At 36.5% G+C, this 18,888-nt stretch overlaps 2 protein-coding genes across 2 annotated transcripts; both read left to right on the top strand.

The window, feature by feature from the left end:
* The first annotated feature begins 370 nt into the window (after positions 1 to 370).
* LOC117915118 (4-hydroxy-tetrahydrodipicolinate reductase 1, chloroplastic) lies at positions 371 to 8,268 on the top strand. The gene is made up of 9 exons (XM_034830692.1): positions 371 to 503; positions 638 to 874; positions 2,238 to 2,475; positions 5,621 to 5,754; positions 5,856 to 5,930; positions 7,053 to 7,154; positions 7,388 to 7,497; positions 7,604 to 7,691; positions 7,916 to 8,268. The coding sequence occupies exons 2-9, from the start codon at positions 641 to 643 to the stop codon at positions 7,982 to 7,984; spliced, it is 1,050 nt and encodes a 349-aa protein (XP_034686583.1). The 5' UTR covers positions 371 to 503; positions 638 to 640; the 3' UTR covers positions 7,985 to 8,268.
* Positions 8,269 to 8,739: 471 nt separating this feature from the next.
* LOC117915117 (poly(ADP-ribose) glycohydrolase 1-like) lies at positions 8,740 to 18,739 on the top strand. The gene is made up of 11 exons (XM_034830691.1): positions 8,740 to 9,205; positions 9,282 to 9,467; positions 10,038 to 10,141; positions 11,075 to 11,279; positions 11,449 to 11,553; positions 12,778 to 12,896; positions 14,131 to 14,274; positions 16,274 to 16,418; positions 16,660 to 16,860; positions 17,710 to 17,772; positions 18,226 to 18,739. The coding sequence occupies exons 1-11, from the start codon at positions 8,957 to 8,959 to the stop codon at positions 18,391 to 18,393; spliced, it is 1,689 nt and encodes a 562-aa protein (XP_034686582.1). The 5' UTR covers positions 8,740 to 8,956; the 3' UTR covers positions 18,394 to 18,739.
* Positions 18,740 to 18,888: the final 149 nt, after the last annotated feature.

The raw sequence follows: 18,888 nt of genomic DNA, 5'->3' as shown, positions 1-18,888 counted from the left end.
AGAGGAGAAGGTAAAGAGGAAATTACTTTTAAAAAATAGTTGTTTGAAAAATAAATACAAAAATATAATATTTTTCATTTTACACATTTTTTTTTTTGGGAAAGAAAAATTCACTTGTCATACTATATTCATTCTCTAAAAAATATAATATTTCTCTATATATATTTTATGTTCATTAGATGTCATTTTTTGTTTTTAATTATTAAAATGATTGTATTTTTTTTTTCTTCTTTAAACACGAGAGGAGTATTTTAAAAGGCATTTATGGTTGATAATTTCTAAAAATTATCATTTCACAATCTGACAGCAGTCATCTCCACAGTCAAGCGACCTCACTCCCGAAGGGCGGGGCTCTTTTGGAGGTAGGGTTTCTTATTCTTCGATCTCAATCAAGGAGTTCCCCCTCTGCGATTCCATTTCTTCTCATTTCATTCTCTCCGAATCCACTTCAATCCTTTCTTTGTCCTAGATTCGATTCCCAACCTCATAATTTCACCATAGCTGTATGTAGATTTCTTGGAACTGCCCGCATTTGTTGAATGGATGTCTTGTTATTGGCTTTTTTTTAGCTCTTGTCAGTTTTGATGTGTTTTGTTTGCTCTTCGATTGATTAATTTTGTTGGTGATCTTCGCACAGATAATGGCATTGTTTCTTAGAGTTCCAGCAAACACATTTCAACAAGATAACGTAGCGCTGTTATCTGGAGGTAGAAGGCAGAATAGTACCGCGCTGTTGTCTGGAGGTAGAAGGCGGAGTAGTGCTGTTTTTGGAAGGCGGAGATCGGCAATCCGGATATTGTCCATGTCGACCCCACCAATCCAACATCTAGAAAAACCTTCGGCTGGTTCGCAAAACCTCGGCCTCCCAATCATGGTAACCAGGAATTGATGTATAATGTCTTTCATCTCTAACTGAATGCAGTCTTTCACTCTTTCATGGCTTATAAAAAAGTACACTTTTTCCCCCCTTCCAATCGAGGGATCCTTTCCAAATTTACAGAAAATGATCAAAAAAAATAGTTGGGTGAACCTTCTCCAATATGCTGACGAGATCTACACATTGAAATAGTATCACATGAGCTTATACAATATAAAGCAACTCGTCACTCCAAAGGGGTTAACAGATCTCCTTCAAAAGGAAACCGAATCATCACTCCACTCCTTGCTATCCAAGCCCTTCTGATTTTCACACCGAATGACAATGGAGCTTAATAATATTGAGAAGAGTGTCCTTGAATGCTGTAGTAGAAGAGGCCTAAAATGAGAAATAGAAACAAATTAGAGCCCATGGCATCTCTGAAGTCCTTAGGTGAGCAAAAGTGTGATATTGCATATCTATAGTTTCAATCTATTTATATAGCTACTACCAGTTATGGTGTGACCTTATTAGTCACATGTATGTAACTTTGGTATTAAGCTTTTTTGTGGGTAAGCTATTACTGGAAAAATTGAAATGCATTTTTTCGGCATTAGGATTAGCAGTGTTTATGTTGAATTTTGTTTAGTTTAATGAGTTCGAATCCAATCTAGTGTGAAATGGCACAGGCCTAGCTAGCTGATGCATTGTTTCTGTCTCTGTTGTAAACTGAAAACTAATTTCTCCCCATTGTTTACAATTTTGTTGGTGCATTGAATAGATGTGAGATTGGATGGGCTTATTTTCCCCATGATATGCTGATCAGTATGAGACAGCTGTACATTTATCTGATGTAGTTAATCTGTCTTCTTTTTATGTGGGTTACATCTTTACTTTCTTTTTTTTTTTGTTGTCTTTTTTTTATTCACACAAACAATTTGAGGAATGGCATGACCACGGGGCTACTGTAGCTATTTGTTGTCATAGTTGAGTAATTGTAGGTTTACAATAATTAGGAAAAATGACCATCTGAGGTTCTGATGACATCTGGAACACGGATGGAGGACATTATGAAATTCTGCCATTACAGTTTCTCCAATTAAAATCCTTATGCATTTAATGTTACCAGACAGTAAAACAAGTAATATCTTGTTAACAAATTAGATCATTGTTTCCATAGTTGGTTGCCCCAGTTGAGCTCGGTAAGTCAATTACCAAGTTGGCATATTGTCTGGTTTTCTTCCTTTGTCATTGTCCATTGCAGCAATGCGTTTAGTCCATGCTGTCACTCTTCATTTCTTGACATAAATTTGATGTTTTATCTGTTCAAGAAGTCTAGTTGATGCATCTAATGCTTTGTGGTTACTGTGATCTTTTGCAGGTGAATGGTTGTACTGGAAAAATGGGGAAGGCTGTTATCCAAGCAGCCGTTTCTGCAGGACTTCACCTTGTTCCTGTATCATTTAGCTGTGCAGAGGAATCTGGCCAAACTGTGGAAGTGTGTGGAAAAGAGATTAAATTGCATGGCCCATCTGGAAGAGAAAACATTCTTGCTTCTGTAGTTGATGAATATCCAAATTTGATTGTGGTGGACTACACGGTGCCTGATGCAGTGAATGGTAAATATTCATGGATTTTTATTCTAAATGGGGTGAAAGCAAATAGATTTTAGCTGTATGTTGTTGTCTTAAAGAGAGAAGCCTTTAGTAATAGAATGATTCAGAAAAAAAATAAAAAAGAAGCTATTGTATACCCATTACATTTTGGCTTATTTCATTTATTTATTTTTTGATAAGTTTGGTTTATTTCATTTATTAACTTTACATTGATAAAATAGGCAAAATAACTAAATTTATGCCATAGAATCGAGAGATGACAGTGTCTACTTTGCTGCTCTCACTTGTCTCCTTAACAGGATAAAAATTGTATATTGTTGTATGTGTTGCTGAAATAGTATATATGCTACTATGCATTGGTATGGGTAGGAGCATTGAGCCCCCCACCCCACTCCATTTTTTGTGATAGGCAAGTAGTGAACATATATTAAGGACACCTAGTAAAAGGTGCAGCAATGTACGCAAGGTGTATACATATGACACCCACCAAAGGCGTGCTTATAAAGGAGAAAAACACAAAAATAAATCTCCCTCTCCTTACTTTAAGCCGAGCCAATCAACAAAGTCAATCATTGACAAAGAATGGTCACCTATGTACGCTCTAATCCATTCCAAAAAAAGTACTTATGAAATAGGATTTGATTTTCTTATCTGATTGTTCCGAATCTTCAAAAGACCTCATGTTCCTTTTCTTACATAGCGTCCAAAACAAGTACAAAGGGGGCAGCAATCCAAGTTTTTTTTCCATTTTTTCCCCATGAAAGATGCATGCCAACTCAAAAGATTTCCTCTTATCATGGAGTGCATCACCCAAACAACTCCAAAAAGAGAGAAAACAAGTTGTCACAGGATACTGGCTTTAGGGTAATGGAGAATTAAATGATCAACCGATTCTTCCTCATTTTTGCACATGTAACATCAATTAGGTTGGCTATGTGGAAGAGACAATACATATCCAAGGAAGGGAGGGCGACTCTAATTCGAAGCACTTTGTCAAATTTACCCATTTATTTTATGTCCTTGTTGCGCTTGCCAAGCTCAGTTAGATAGAGATTAGAGCAAATTCAAAGGGATTTTCTTTGGGGAGATGGTAATTTGGCGTGAAAGCCACATTTAGTAAGACGAGAGTTGGTGTGCTTAAGTAAGGAGAAAGGGGGTGTGGGGGTCCAATGTCTATCCAATCTCAATAAGGCTCTTCTTTGTAAATGGAATTGGTGTTTCGCAAATGAGAGAGAGGCCTTGTGGAATCAAGTGATTAGAGGGAAGTATGGGGAAGAAAGAGGGGGATGGTGCTCTCGGGAAGTGAGAGAGGCGCATGGTGTGGGGCTTTGGAAAGGAATAAGGATGAACTGGGATTTTGTGGGCTTTAGGATTTTATTCCTTGTAGATAATGGGCGGAGGTTGAGATTTTGGAGGGATAGATGGTGCGGGGATTCCCCTTTGTGTGTGTCATTCCCTTCCTTGTTTGCTTTGTCTATTGATAAGGGAGCGTGGGTGGCGGATATCTGGGCCCCATTGGCCGAGGGGGGTTGGGGGGGTTGGAATCCCTATTTTTCAAGAGTCTTCAATGATTGGGAGGTGGAAAGATTATTGGAGCGGCTTCATGAGAAGAGAGTGTATGGAGATGTGGATGATATGGTGCTTTGGACTGAAGCAAAGAGTGGAAAGTTCTCGGTCAAGTCCCTTTACCTTGCTCTAGAAGCGGGCTGCCCTTCTTTGTTTCCTTCTAGCTGCATTTGGAATGTGTGGGTGCAGCCCAAGATTAGCTTTTTTGCGTGGGAGGCTACGTGGGGCAAAGCCTTAACCCTGGATCTTATTCAGAAAAGAGAATGGGCCTTGGCAAATAGATGTTTTATGTGCCTTGAGAAAGAAGAGATCATAGACCATCTTCTTCTACATTGTACAAAAACAAGGGTCTTATGGGATTTGCTCTTTAATTTGTTTGGGGTGTCATGGGTGTTGCCTTCATCAGTTAGAGAGACTCTCCTTAGTTGACATGGTTCTTTTGTGGGCAAAAAGTGCAAGAAGGTGTGGAGAGTAGCTCCTCTTTACATTTTTTGGACAGTTTTGAAGGCAAGAAATAGATTGGCCTTCAAGGATGATGTGTTGTCAATCCAGAGGCTCAAATACTCTTTTGTTCTTTCTCTTTGGTCAGAGGCCAAGTTGTTTATAGTTGATTGCCCTCTAACTATAGTTAGTTTTATTGATTGGTTGGGTTCTAATTAAGGTTGTTTGTTGGGCCAGCTGGGTGTTTTTCTTCTTTTTTGGCTGTTTTGGCGGTGGGTGTATGGGTATTGTATACCTTGAATCACTTTTTTGGCGCCTCTTTTTATATTAGATCTTTTCTTACCTATCAAAAAAAAAAAAATGTAACATCAATTAGGTATTATCCATCCTCTCCTCTTAAGTTGATCAATTGTTAAGATCCAACCTCTAGTTGCTTCCCATGCAAAGAATCTCACCTTCATAGGTGCCTACAGATTCCAAACCATGTTAGAAGGGAAAGGCTCACTTCTTTCTCACGCTAAAGAATGGTAGAAAGCACAAGAAAGAAGTGAGCCTTTCCCCTCTAACATTGTTTGGAATCCATGGGAACTGGTGAAGGTGGTGCATGGGGGTCAGATCTTTCTTATGCTAATGATTGAGCATTGGAGCCTTTTACTTCAGAGAATGAGGATTTGGGGACATGATGGCATGTTTCCAAGGTATGTCATGGCACTATAAACTATAGAAATACTCTGTACATGATAACATTTAGTCTTAGGGCTCAAAATATATATGGTTGAGCAATCATGTTTAGCTTTATAAATTTACATGATTTACTAAGGAAAGAATTTGTTGGCAAGAACTCAATCACTACCACATGGTGGAACATAATTAACTTCCTGAAGATGAAAGAGGAAATCTAGAAATGCCGAACTAGAATCACTGAACTTTGGTGTTGCACAATGTCCAATTTGTTCAATTTTTTTAAGTGAATCTGTGAATTGCATACTTACTTTTTCTATGACCTTAAAGATTAAGGTTATGGATATACCATTCAGAACCAAAAGGAAAAATAAACTCTTGATTATGACATTTCACTGATGATCTGTTTTTTTGAGTTTATTATGTTGAATGTTTGTTGCTCTTGTTACATGCTATGCAGATAATGCTGAACTATATTGCAAAGTTGGTGTGCCCTTTGTAATGGGAACCACTGGTGGGGATAGGGAACGACTGTATAAGACTGTAAAAGATTCAAATGTTTATGCCGTAATATCCCCACAAATGGGAAAACAGGTGATCAGAATTCAATAGCCTCAAATTGGCTGTAATGTAGTGTTACATTGTGGTTCTGGCACCTGAGTCCCAATTGATCTTTGTTTTCTTGGTTTGTTCAGGTGGTAGCATTTCTTGCAGCCATGGAAATCATGGCTGAGCAATTTCCTGGAGCTTTTTCTGGGTATTCTTTACAGGTATTTTTCCTTTTTATTTATTTTCTGGAGAAAATATGAAAATGCTCCCAAGAAGTTCTTCAATCTGAAAAGAACCCAAAAAAATGAGTTCATCCAAAAAGCCATAAAACAAAAGATGCATTAAAAAAAAATTGTTTCCCAAGTCCATTTAAGTGGGTTTGGTTTTTTTGCAGTGGCTAGTGAGAGAAAGTACACCACTTCCCAAAGAAGGAGCTTTAGCTCATTCCCAAGCCTATCAAAATCTAACAATGAAAGATTCTCATCCCCGAAAGAAACATCTGAGAAAGAAAACTTGCATTAATTCCAAAAGAGACTTCAAATAGAGATCTTTTAGCTTCATAACATAACTAATAGCTCAATTCCTTCATTCCTTTGATTCCGCTATTCCTTTGAATACCACTCAAAAGAAGTCACCTTTATAAACTTTCAGCTTGCACTTCCATTGAATCATGCCAACTCAATTTCGGGTCTCCTTCACAAAGAGAGGAAGGATCCATGAAATGCTAAATATAGCAAAAAGCTGCAAGCTACTTCACAATGCATAAGAAGATGGTTAGCTGATTCCATATCATGCTTTCACATGCGCACCAGATGACCATTGTCTCCCTTATAAAAAATAGGAAGGATCTTCTCCCAAGTTGCTTCCCAAGGAAATAACCTTACTTAGAATGTATAAAGGATCCTAACACCTTCCTTGTTGGATGAGAATAGGGATTTGTCAGAAAAGGGCATTGTCAAAGGAATTAAGCAAAATGACCAATCTTAGAACACCTTCAAAGCAACCTGTCCTCTCGGTCCTCACTGGCTTCATAATCCTGAATAAAAGATAAAAATTACTACAAAAACTCCAGTTCCTAATCAGAAAAGCGAGTAATGAACCTTGAATTCCAATGGTCACAGCTCTTTTCACATGCCAAGAATCTGTTATTGTTGCTGCTCAATTGGCTGCAATTGGATCCTACAAATCAGCCTCTCCTCATATCTTATTGTACATGCACATCATGTGTATAAAATTCTGATAACTACTATTCATATATTGTAATCGATGTCATTAACAAAGATGGTTGTGTTTCATTTAGTTGATGTTGATGGTGGTATCATGTGATGCATTCCCAATTTCAGGTGATGGAATCTCATCAAGCCAGCAAATTGGACACATCCGGAACTGCCAAGGCTGTCATTTCATGCTTTCAGAAACTGGGGGTGCCTTTCAAGTTGGATCAGGTGTGTTGCTAAGGACATTCATGGTTCATTGTAGTATCGGTTTCTGTCTGTAATTATCATGAAAGACCAACATGGAATAATTGATGATCCCTTTGTTGAAGCTTTGATTTGGATAGGTGCCAACTAAAGTGAAACATATGTATTCTCACATGGATACACATACATACTGAATTGCTAGGCATTTTTTGGAGCTTCTGGTCTTGTCCTTAATCCTCTTTTGACATGTTTATCAGATTCAACAAATCCGGGATCCCAAGCAACAAGTTGAGATGGTGGGCGTCCCAGAGGAGTATCTGAATGGTCATGCATTCCATATGTATCATCTGACATCGCCTGATCAAACGTAATCTGATGAGCAACATATGTATTATCTTTTATTTACTTTTGGATTTGGCTATCAATTTCTTATTCCTTCCCAGCTAGCAATCATGACTAGTTCTTGTGTGCAGAGTTTCTTTCGAGTTTCAGCATAATGTGTGTGGTAGGTCGATATATGCTGAGGGTACCATTGATGCTACAATTTTCCTTGCCAAGAAGGTACCTATCCTTTCCTTCATCCCTGCACTACCATGCGATCTTTCTTTTCCAGTGCTTCACTCAAAGTGATAACAACCATAATGAAGCAGACTCGACAATGTTTAAACATTCAACTCTCTCCCTTCTGTAATATCTCCTTGTTCAATACACCCCTTTGGCACAAATATGCAGACTTGTAACACAGCATTATCCTACTGGTGCTGTTTGATTGTGGTAAATTGCAGATTCAATTAGGCACAGAGCAGCGGATCTACAATATGATAGATGTTCTGCGGGAGGGTAATATGCGATGATAACTAGGCCTGGATGCAGAAGTTCTGTTTACTACAAGTCATACTTGAGCCTAGGGTCTAAACTTAGAAGTTGTGACTGCTACCAGTTACAGTTGAGCTTTGATTCTGAATGCAGAAGTTTTGTTGATAATCAGTTGATACTTTTAACTTAAGATGTTTGTGTTTTTTTTAGTTGAGTAGCAACAGGCAGGCAATTTTGGATTAGTTATTAAGAGCTTGAATCTCCATTTGTTGTCATTTGCTGGTAACTGTGAGGATCAATTGAAGAGCATGATTGCAGCCAAGTGATCCAGACTGGAGGAAAAGCCACATATTGTTGTCTGAAAAATGGGGTTTACACATGAGCCATCTGTTGTATGGTCAGTCTTATGGCTCAAGCATGAAAGAATTTGGACTGGGGGAATAGACCCTCTTCTCAATGATAAATCATATGGATTATTCCAGTACAACTCCATCACTCGTTGCTCCAAGCACGGGCTCAAAATGAAGAGCAAAGACCATGTTTGGGTATTGTTTTTGAAAATATGTTATTATTAATATTATTATTTTATCCTATTTTATAAATGAGTATTTATATTAATATTCATTTAATTACTTTACAAGCTCATTTTATTTACACAATCATTTAAAAATTTTCAACATACTTAAAATACTCTATTGATTATTCTCTTTTATACTTGCCTTGTCTTTTCTTTTCTTTTTATCTCAAAAAATTTTCCTCCACAACAAGAATTTTTTTTTTTTTTTTTTGCAAATCTTGTTTGCTAACAAAAAAAAAAAGTATTTTGATCATTTTTATCAAAAAGAAAAAAAAAAATCCTTAATTCAAATGGATAGATACGGGTATTCAGGAAGATACTGGAGGATACAAAGGTTAAATACTCTTTATAGATTATTTTTAAATGTCATACCTGAATTTCTTAAAACCGAGCATGACTCTTTGAGTCTTAGACAAAAACAGTGGTGAAGAGAATGGAGAAGCGGGAAGACTTGCGATCAATACTGCCATATTTGGGAGTGGTAGTCGAAGGATCCTCAGTTCTGTGGCCATCGCCCGTGATCGAGCCGCTCAAAGCAATCAGCCGAGGTCCTGACCACAGCGGAATCCACTCCGGAGAGCTCCTATTCCTCGCCATTTCTGATCTCCGCCACTCCCTCTCTCTCTCCTCCCAACGCCTCTCCGCTTCTGCTCCTCATGGCTACGCCCTCTTCTTCGACAAGGTAACCTTGCGTCTGTTAATTTCTCTTTATCAAATTTTCTACAATTCAGAGTCCGATGATTTCAATTGCCATCCAGTTGTTGTCTAGGCCCGAATCCTCCAAATGGTTTGCAGAGGTCCTACCGGCGCTGGCCAATTTGCTCTTGCGCTTCCCCTCTCTCTTGGAATTCCACTATCGGAATGCGGACACTCTTATTGATGGAGTTCAAACAGGGCTTCGCATATTGAACTCCCAACAGTCAGGCATTGTGTTTCTCAGCCAGGTATACCTTCTGATAATGTTCCACTCCGTCCTTCATTCATTGTGTTAGCTTCATAAGATTATGGTAAGCTTGTGAATGTGTAATTGATTTGTGTCAGATGACATCGTATTTATTTTTATGTTGTTTTTGCCTTTTGGTAATTATTAGTGTACAAACTTAGTTCTGGCCCTTAACTGCAATATGGTAACAGGACGTAAATTCCCAACCTATTACAAGGTAACTTGGGAAGCCCTTGAGACTGTTGGACCAATGCATCATTGTTACTGTATCGTGTTTATTAGCATGAAATTTTCTTCTAATCATTTGTTAAAAAGATGGCTTGTTTTAATTAGGTCTACAATGAGAGATAAACTGGCTGTTCTTTTTGTATACATTCATCTGAGACTGATCCAACTATGTCTCAAGAAGTCTCTTAATTTATATTCACTGTAGTAGCATATTGGGTAGTTGTAATTTGACCTATTTTATGCTTTAACCTGTAAACCTAGAATTCATTCATAATGGGTGCACCATTTTTTTTTCTCCTTTTCTTGTTTGATTTCTATAATATATGATACTGCTGCTCTCCAGGAATTGATTGGTGCTCTTCTCACATGCTCCTTCTTCTGTCTGTTTCCAATCACCAACAGAGATGCAAAACATCTTCCAATGATCAACTTCGACCATTTGTTTTCGTATGTTGCTTTCTGTTTTTGATTTATTTCCTTCTTATTTTGATGATTTATGAATACCGATAAAATCTAGCTCAACACAATTGTTATGAATGCCAAAAAGATTGGTGATGATGCTCAGCCATATTCACATTATGATATATTCTGTTTGATCTAAATTTTGTTTCATTTTCTTGCTCCATGTAGCATGGGTGCCTAGTACCAAGTATGTGGTTAATTTTTGTTCTGTAGCTTGCATTGGATAACTAGGATGCATGTTTACCTTTTGATGATGATTCATGGGAATGAGCAGAATTAAGACAAAGGAAATTATTGGAGTCAATTCCTTGTGTATATCTTGTTTAGATTTATTGCACTCCCCTTTTTTACATCACTTTATAGTTTCTTTGCTTATCCAAAAATCATTATTTGAAGATGCCAGCATAAAAAGAAGGGGCTTAGCATCTGAGATCATTATTCTGAGGTGGATAGATTGAGAAGTATGCTATTCTTCATCTTATCTGCATCTTAAAACCTATGAGGGCTTCAATGTTACTTGACTGAAACTCTGGTAGGAAGCTGGACAGCCTGGACTATGCATGTGGGGAGTCTTTCTCAAAAAGGATTACCTTAGAAAGCAGCAAAATTATTTGTCTTAGTTGACATGATTTTATTGGTTTAGGTTTTTTTTCCCCAGATTTTTGGAGTTTCCTTTTTCTTCATGTTACTCTGTTTTCCTATTAAAATTTCATATTACATCCATGTTTAGGGCTAACTACAGAACAGGGCAATGTACTTGTTGAAGCTGTTTTGGGTTTCCTCATCAAATCCAAGGAGCTCATTGCATGCCTGCATGTGGGAAGCTGTGGAACCAACTAAAACTGCTTGGCAATAATCCATCCTGCAGAATATTGTAGTTTTTTTTTTAATTATTAGTTTGATGAATTCATTTGACAGGTGTCTTTATGACATTTACGATGAAAAGATGGAAAATAAAATAAAGTGCATTGTACACTATTTTGAGAGGATTTGTTCACAAATGCCTACTGGCCTTGTCTCATTTGAGCGGAAAGTTCTTCCTTTGGAAGATAGTCCTTTTTGTGTTACTTATCCTAAGGCTGATCTTTGGAGCAAATCTGCAGTTCCTCTCTGCCATTTTGAGGTAAGTTGGTAAATGAAGGGAAAAAAAAAGGAGAGAAGAACAATACATGTCTTTGTGAGCTTAAAATCAAATTAAGATGATTTCTCATCATGGCTTGATATAATTTATTTACAGTCATTTCTTCACTTTCAGACAATTGTTTCTTACATTTTCTTTAATTTCTTTGTAGGTTCACAGGTCAGGCCTGATAGAAGATCAATCTAAGGAAGCTCTTGAAGTGGATTTTGCGAACAGGTATATTGGAGGTGGTGCTCTCAGAAGGGGTTGTGTTCAGGTTTGCTTTACAAAATTTTGGAACAGTTGTACTTCTCTTAATTCAAGTTCTTTAGGAAGACTCAATTATATATTTTCCACTTCTTGTAGTTCCTCAGAACTATGTATTTTTCTATGCATTAATTACACTCTTGGTGCAACTCAAGCTTAATTCCAGTAAAATTGTAAAACACTGAATAAGTTGTGGTGAAATTGTAATTTTTTTCTGATCAGAGTGAAATTGTAAAGTTTTGAATTGGTTATTTGTGTTTTATATAAATCAAGCATTAATAGGAGCTGTGTTAGCATATGACAGATGGTTTTCCCCCTTGAAGTATCAATTAATGGAGGAGTAGTGATATTAGACAACCCGCCCTTTCTCTCTCTCTCTCTCTCTCTCTCTTTTTCACTAATAGGAAGTTTCAGATCCAAAATGCAGGTGGATACTTGGACCTAGGTGTACTGTGGAAGCCCCAACAACCTCACCAGCTGATCCAACATTTTTGGATAACAAATAACAGATGAGCCTCGAGAAACAATAAAATCCATGCTAAGAAACTGAAAGGATTGACAAAGAGATTGAAAGGGGGCATGTGGGGGGGTGGTGGCGGTGGTGAATAGGTAGTACTCACAATTTTAAGTGTAAATAAAATATCTTAGATTAATAACTTTTTGGCTTATCTCAGATTAATTAAATTAGATCAACTATTATTTTTAGATTATCTGGATTTAGTTGTATTGTTTATTATTTATATTAGCCTTGGGAGAATTTATACAAGACTTAACAATCCAAAACAAATTCAATCACGCACAAAACACCGAGAATACATGAAAAATCACCTACACAGATTGCCTTAACCTTTGTAGATGCAAAAACTAAAGGTCTATCTATTGCAAAAAAATCTACTAAATATGAAAGAACGAAAAACTGGATGATGTAAAATAGGAGTGAATTAAAGCTCCACTATCCTAGAAAGTCTAAATTGTTCATGTAGTCTGAGGACAAAACTCGATGACCACTTATAGACTCAACCATCCCTAGATATAATGGACTTAGGGCAATATCTTTGAGCTTGCTGTTCCTGAGATTGTTTTCTTAGTTATATGCATGCTTTCTTGTTTCTTTCCGTTGTTACATTTTTTTCACCTTTTTATGAGTCACACTGGCCATTTTTTCCTGTAAATTTCTCTTAAATAGCGGAACCTTTGATCCTAAATATTTTGTCTTCATTATTATCTCATGTAGGAAGAGATCCGTTTCATGATCAATCCCGAATTAATTGCTGGTATGCTTTTTTTGCCTTCCATGGCAGACAATGAGGCTATAGAAGTGGTTGGTCCAGAAAGATTCTCAAATTATACAGGGTAAGTATGACTCAGTGGATTATTGATTTGGCAGCTTAAGGAAATGCATCTGAGGGAAAAATTTTACTGAAAGAGTGTTCTGATATTCAATCACCATCATCATTTTATAGGTTTATTTTGTAGACCACAAAGTTTGTTTGAGATTGTGCATGTGATTCTGATTGTTGAAACACATGTGGTCTGGGAGGATGTTGAACCTATATTGCTAGAACTTCTTCAGATATGCTGGATCTATGTAGTTAAAAAAATTCTGGTGGTCATTCCCTCTCTTTTTTCAGTTTTTAGTTTTTATCTTTCACTTTGTATTCTCTCTTTCTTTGAAGGATACCTTATACTTTTCTTCTTCATACAATTTATCATTTCTCATTACTGGAAAGTGTTTGTTATCTATCTTATTATTGTTGTCCTTAGACTGCATGCTATGTTGTATTTTTAGTGTGCTATCTGCTTTGTTTTGGTAAAACAACTTCTTTGACACTTGAGAAATGCTTTGCAAAGAAGTTTAATCCTTCCTTTTTCCTTTCTAATGATCTAATTATTGTGTGAACAAAAAAAAAAAAAAAAAAATAGTACACCATGAAGTACCCATTAGAAAATAATAACGCCCATGAATGTAGAAATGCTTAATTCATCGTGACATTTTATGAGCTATTTATACAAAGAGGTGGACTAAAATAGTTTTGTTTCTTGATTATAATGATAGGATTTTTTTTTTCCTTTGTTTGTTGCTTCAACTAGTACAAATGTATATATTCGAATAATTCCATCTTCATTAATCATTCTATGAGCAATTATGCAGCAGATGTGTTAGCAAAACGTGGAGCTAGATGTATGATTTCTTTTGTAGGAAATTTTATGCCTATATAAATTATAGTTAGAATTGATATTTTGGACTAGTATACACTTATCTGCCTTTTTTTATCCTTCTTTGTATAGAGGATTCTGTACTTCTTTGAAGGATTTCTCGTCCTTCTTTGTACTTAATATTTCAATGCAATGAAATTGCTGTTTCTTATCAAAAGTAATAATAATAATTCTATGAGCAATAATCCCTTTTGAAACCTTACTTCTATCCTAAAGTAAAACCTTCTTTTATTCATATAAAGTTTGGTATATTAAGCATACGTAATATATTGATGCCATTATTTAGTTTTGAAACACATTTTGCAACCTTGAACATACAAACTCATGGGACGAATTTTTGGATAACTTATTCAGTTTTTTAGTGGTATAGGTATGCCTCATCCTTCCGTTTTGCCGGTGATTATGTGGATAAAAGGGATGTTGATTTTATGGGAAGGCGTAAAACAAAAATGATTGCAATAGATGCATTATGTGACGTGAGAATGAGACAGTACAGACTTGAATGCCTTCTCCGGTACGTAAAACTTTGTGTTTTACTCTTCTGCTTTATATAAGTTTGTGTTGCATAAATGGTGCCATCCAAAAAAACCATTTTGGCCTGACTATCTCTGCGAGGTTTTGTGTGTTATATTTGGAATTCTTAGGAGGATATGAAAAGGTGTAATCCAAAATCACCATTTTGGATGGAGTGTTTGTGTCATGTTTGTTATTATTGAAGAGTGAACTTATAGATCCACACACCCATTTTCTATCCAATCTAAAAATGTAATTCTTTACAATTATTTGCTAAATTGTATATTTTTATCTTAGTATTTCTGGAAGCTTTGAATACAGGAGAACAGGAGATTTGTGAGTAAATAATAGAGCTTTAGGAAAACAATTTACTTTGTTTTCTTAAGTTTTTTTCTTAATCCTGTTTTTTTTCTTAGATGAGAGTGGTGGTATACGGGAGAAACTGTATTTCTTGCTTGTTGTTTAATTCTAGTTTATGATTTTTAGGAAAGCATGAAGGTACTAAATTTAAATTCTATATTTTAGAAAGGTGACTGGTGTTGGCATGGTTCAAAGTCGCGGTATCGGTCATTGACTCGGAGGGTCCCGAGGCGTATCGGTCTCGGTGTATCGGTTTGGTATCGGACGATACGTAAATAAGCTAATTAGAAAATTCAAAAAATTATAAAAATATTATATAAATCATCAGAAAAATATATATAATTAAATAAACTCAAAAAATTAATAAAATAAAATTGTATTACATTTAACATTATTTAAATAGTTATAAAAGTATTTGCTCAAAGTTATTTATAATAATGTTAATAAAAATAAATATATCGGTCTCGAAATCAACTTGAAGTCAACTATAATCAATATGATCTTTAGAGGTAAGATCTATAGACAGGGGTGCATAAATAAATAAAAAAATTATCAATTTAGACTAATACATCAACATAATTATTATTTTAAGCAATTACTTAAATTATTAACCTCCTTCCGAGGTAATATTAATACATTATTCTTATATGATTCTTGAAACAAATTTTAATTTAATTTTTTTATATGTAATTAATTTTAATTATATTTGATTTTTTTATATATATATTTTTATAAAAATCATGCATGAAAATTTTATTTTTCTTAATATATTTTTGAAGAAATCATTTTTTTTCCATAAGCTTAAAACACCAAATTTTTATTTATTTATTTTTTTATACAGAAATACATGGACCACAGGCTTTTATGAATTGAACTTGGGCTGGGCCTAATCTGGTGGGCTGAACCCGTAAAAATATATCATGGTGCTGAGCCACATAGGATCAAAGACCTATCTTCTCCTATCTTCCCTCCACTGAAAGCAGAGAGTGCGATCTGCAGAGAGTGAAACCGCCATGGCCACCTCTCTCTCCTCCTATCTTGCCCTCCACCGTGGACGCTCACGACGTTGGTTTTGCCGGTGGTGCCGTCAAATCCTATTTTCTTCACTGCACAAAGCTCTTCTCTACTCCCAAACTCAGAAAGAGGGTTGTTTAGCCGGCGTTCAGTCACCGTTGCAGCACCAGCAGCGCACCAAAAATGAAAAATCTTCACTCCTGATTTCTCTAAAAATGTTGATTCTTGTTGTGATGGGTTTCAGAATCTGTTGATTGTTTTTTTTTTTTTTTTTCCGAGTCGACCGAGTTAACTCGGAATATCGGTCGAGTCATCCGAGTCCAACCGATTCAAAGCCGAGTCTAGGTATAAAATGTATCTGGTATCGGACTCGTCGCGGTCGGCGTCGAGGTGGATACGACTCGGCCGAGTCGTACCGGACTCGGCCGATATTTTGAACCTTGGGTGTTGGTTAGCATGCTCACAATATTTCCCATTGTTCTATTATTTGTTTCCCAAATTTAAGCATCTGCCATGACCTGAAAGTGGTTGTTTGTTATGCAGGGTGCATTTGTACAATTTATTCTTTTTGTATAGTTCCTGTTAATATTCAAACAAGTATCCCTACAGCTTCTTGGTTTCAACAGGGAAATAAATAAGGCATTCTGTGGCTTTTTTGATCAATCCAAATGTCAGCAGTACCAGAGATTGTTTAAAGGTGATGGACTTTGTGGGGCTCATCTTGATCAAGGGGTTCAAGGTCCTGACAGCATCTCCTGGAACAATCTTTTGGTGGGAGTTATATCTCTAACATCTGATTTTTATTATTTTTTTAAACGATTGTTTGCATCCTTTATGATTTTGGTACGATAGCTACCGTGTTTGTTTGTGTGTTGCGTATTATGTACAAAATATATGCATGTGTATTGTCTTCTGTTGGTATAGGAAGATGTGAACTTTTGGTGCATTGTATTTTTGGCTGTTTTTGTCATTGTTAACTTGCTTGTTTGGAACTGGTTTTGCTTTCCCATAGTTACAGGAAGCTCCCTATGCTTCTGTTGGAACAAATGAAGGAATATATGGGGACCAGCAGATCAGAAATGCTGAAGAAAAGGGTGGCCACTCTCTGGGCCATCGATATGATATTGGAGTTGTGACAGGGAATTGGGGTTGTGGTGCTTTTGGGGGAGATCCTGAACTTAAGACTATAATTCAGTGGCTTGCTGCCTCACAGGTGACTCTCCTGATCCACTTCATTTTGAACTTTCTACTTCCCTGTGTGATGTAGTGGGAACTGTAGCCACCATCAAAATGCTTAATTTGAAACATGGCCTTTTTAAATGCTCTAGATGGATTGAGCTATAGAAATGTGTGTTCCCCTCGTTTTGACAAAATTTACTTTTATGTTTCATTGGTCTTAGCAATGTGTTTCTCTGTTCATCTCATTTATTTCTAAAATATACAATTTTTGGTCATATCATAATGCCAAGATGTGGCTTGACAGCTGGAATAGCCAACTGTTACTCTGTTGTGATGCTTTCACAAGTTTGCAAATGCGGATTGATTGAGTTGTCTTAAGTGTCAACTTGCATGTAGATGTAATTTCTGATCGATCCTTTGATGGAAGTTTTGAAGAGATCATAGGGACCAAGCCCTAATTTCACTTTCTTAATTTTTGGTTGGATGACTGATGGCTGTGGTGTATTTTGTTTTCCAAAGAGAATCTCTAATCTTTGACCAACAAAATCTTTTAGTTGGTTCAATCTTAAACATCAATTTGGGGGGCCAGCATATGCTAAACCCCTTTTCTGGCAATCCTGCCTCATTCACTGCTATTGTGAGACCCATGATTGAGTGAGTACATTGGGGGGTCCCAAAATTTCCTGAATATGAAGTTTCTCAGGGGTTTGATGTACATGTGGAAAGAAACATTTATCAGGTCCTTGTTATTGATGGAGAACTTCAGAAAATCTGTCCCATTTCACTATTTTTGTGTTTGTATGAACAATGTTTGGAATGTTGATCTTCTGTTTTCCACAAAACAATTTTCTTTTTGTTAATATGGGTACATTTTTCTTTTCAGGCATTAAGACCTTTCATTTCATACCACACATTTGGTGTGGAGGCATTAAAGACTCTGGACAAGGTATTGTGCCTTTTTACTCTGAAAACTTCACAGTAGGTGTTTGTCTGCATTCCTGGGAATACAATGAAAATTACTTCTAAAAGTTTTTCCGTTTAGTGTTGTACAGCATCTCCATCAGTATCAATATTGTTAACTGCAGTGTTTTTTGTGAGGCAGTGAGTGCTTGCAACCAATTTACTAAATCACCTATTACAAGCCATCTACTAGCATTAAATTCCAAAATTGTGTTTTGATCTACTGAAGGTTTTGTACTTGATATAACGAGGGGCTTACCATTCAGTTTCCTCTATACTGGAAAAATAGATGACTTCCACATGACCTGAGTCCAGTCATGAAGTATGAAGACCACCTAGCTTTGGGGTCTCCAGATCACACATGTTTCATCAAAGCTTGGTCCCAATGAAATTGTTTTCTCACTAGCATTGAACCAGTTTCATTTGATTTATGTGACAGGTGATTCAATGGATTATATCTCATAAGTGGACGGTTGGTGACCTCTGGGATATGTTGGTGGAGTACTCAACCCAGAGGCTAAGGGGAGAGACTAGTCTTGGCTTCTTTACTTGGCTCCTTCCATCCCTATCTGCCCCTGATGCCACAGTGATGGACATGGCTGATTAAACACTCCCTATTCCCCTAACAGCATCAGAGTGTTCTATGGATAATTAGACACACATTCACGGTGGCAGAATCACAGGTGTTGAAGCAAGGAGGTTGATGTCTGAGTATTGTTTGGATGTAACACTAAACCATCAGAAGGAAGAAGGAGAACCTCCAGATTTTAGGTTCCACTGAATGATCTTGTGTTATTGTATTATTATTATTATAGAGACTTACGATTGAAAATCATAGAAGGAAACATAAAATTTGTGGGACAAATTAACGACTTTTCAATACTTGTCATGGCCTCCTATGTTGTCCTGTTGTCTCAATTTGAAACGGGAAGTAGATTGAAATATTGAATTCATATTATTAAAATAGGAAAAATATAGGGTACCCAATCCATATCCATCCATGGAAGTTTAAATGTGGGTTGTTTAAGGGTACATTGAAATTTAACCAGTCATTGGAGGTCCAATTTTATGGATTAAATAAAATCAAATGATTACATATAAA

Source organism: Vitis riparia, chromosome 5 (assembly GCF_004353265.1).
Source record: "Vitis riparia cultivar Riparia Gloire de Montpellier isolate 1030 chromosome 5, EGFV_Vit.rip_1.0, whole genome shotgun sequence".
NCBI classification, from domain to species: Eukaryota; Viridiplantae; Streptophyta; class Magnoliopsida; order Vitales; family Vitaceae; genus Vitis; species Vitis riparia.
The sequence above is the reverse complement of the archived record's forward strand: the minus strand, read 5'-3'. Positions and strand labels throughout refer to the sequence as shown.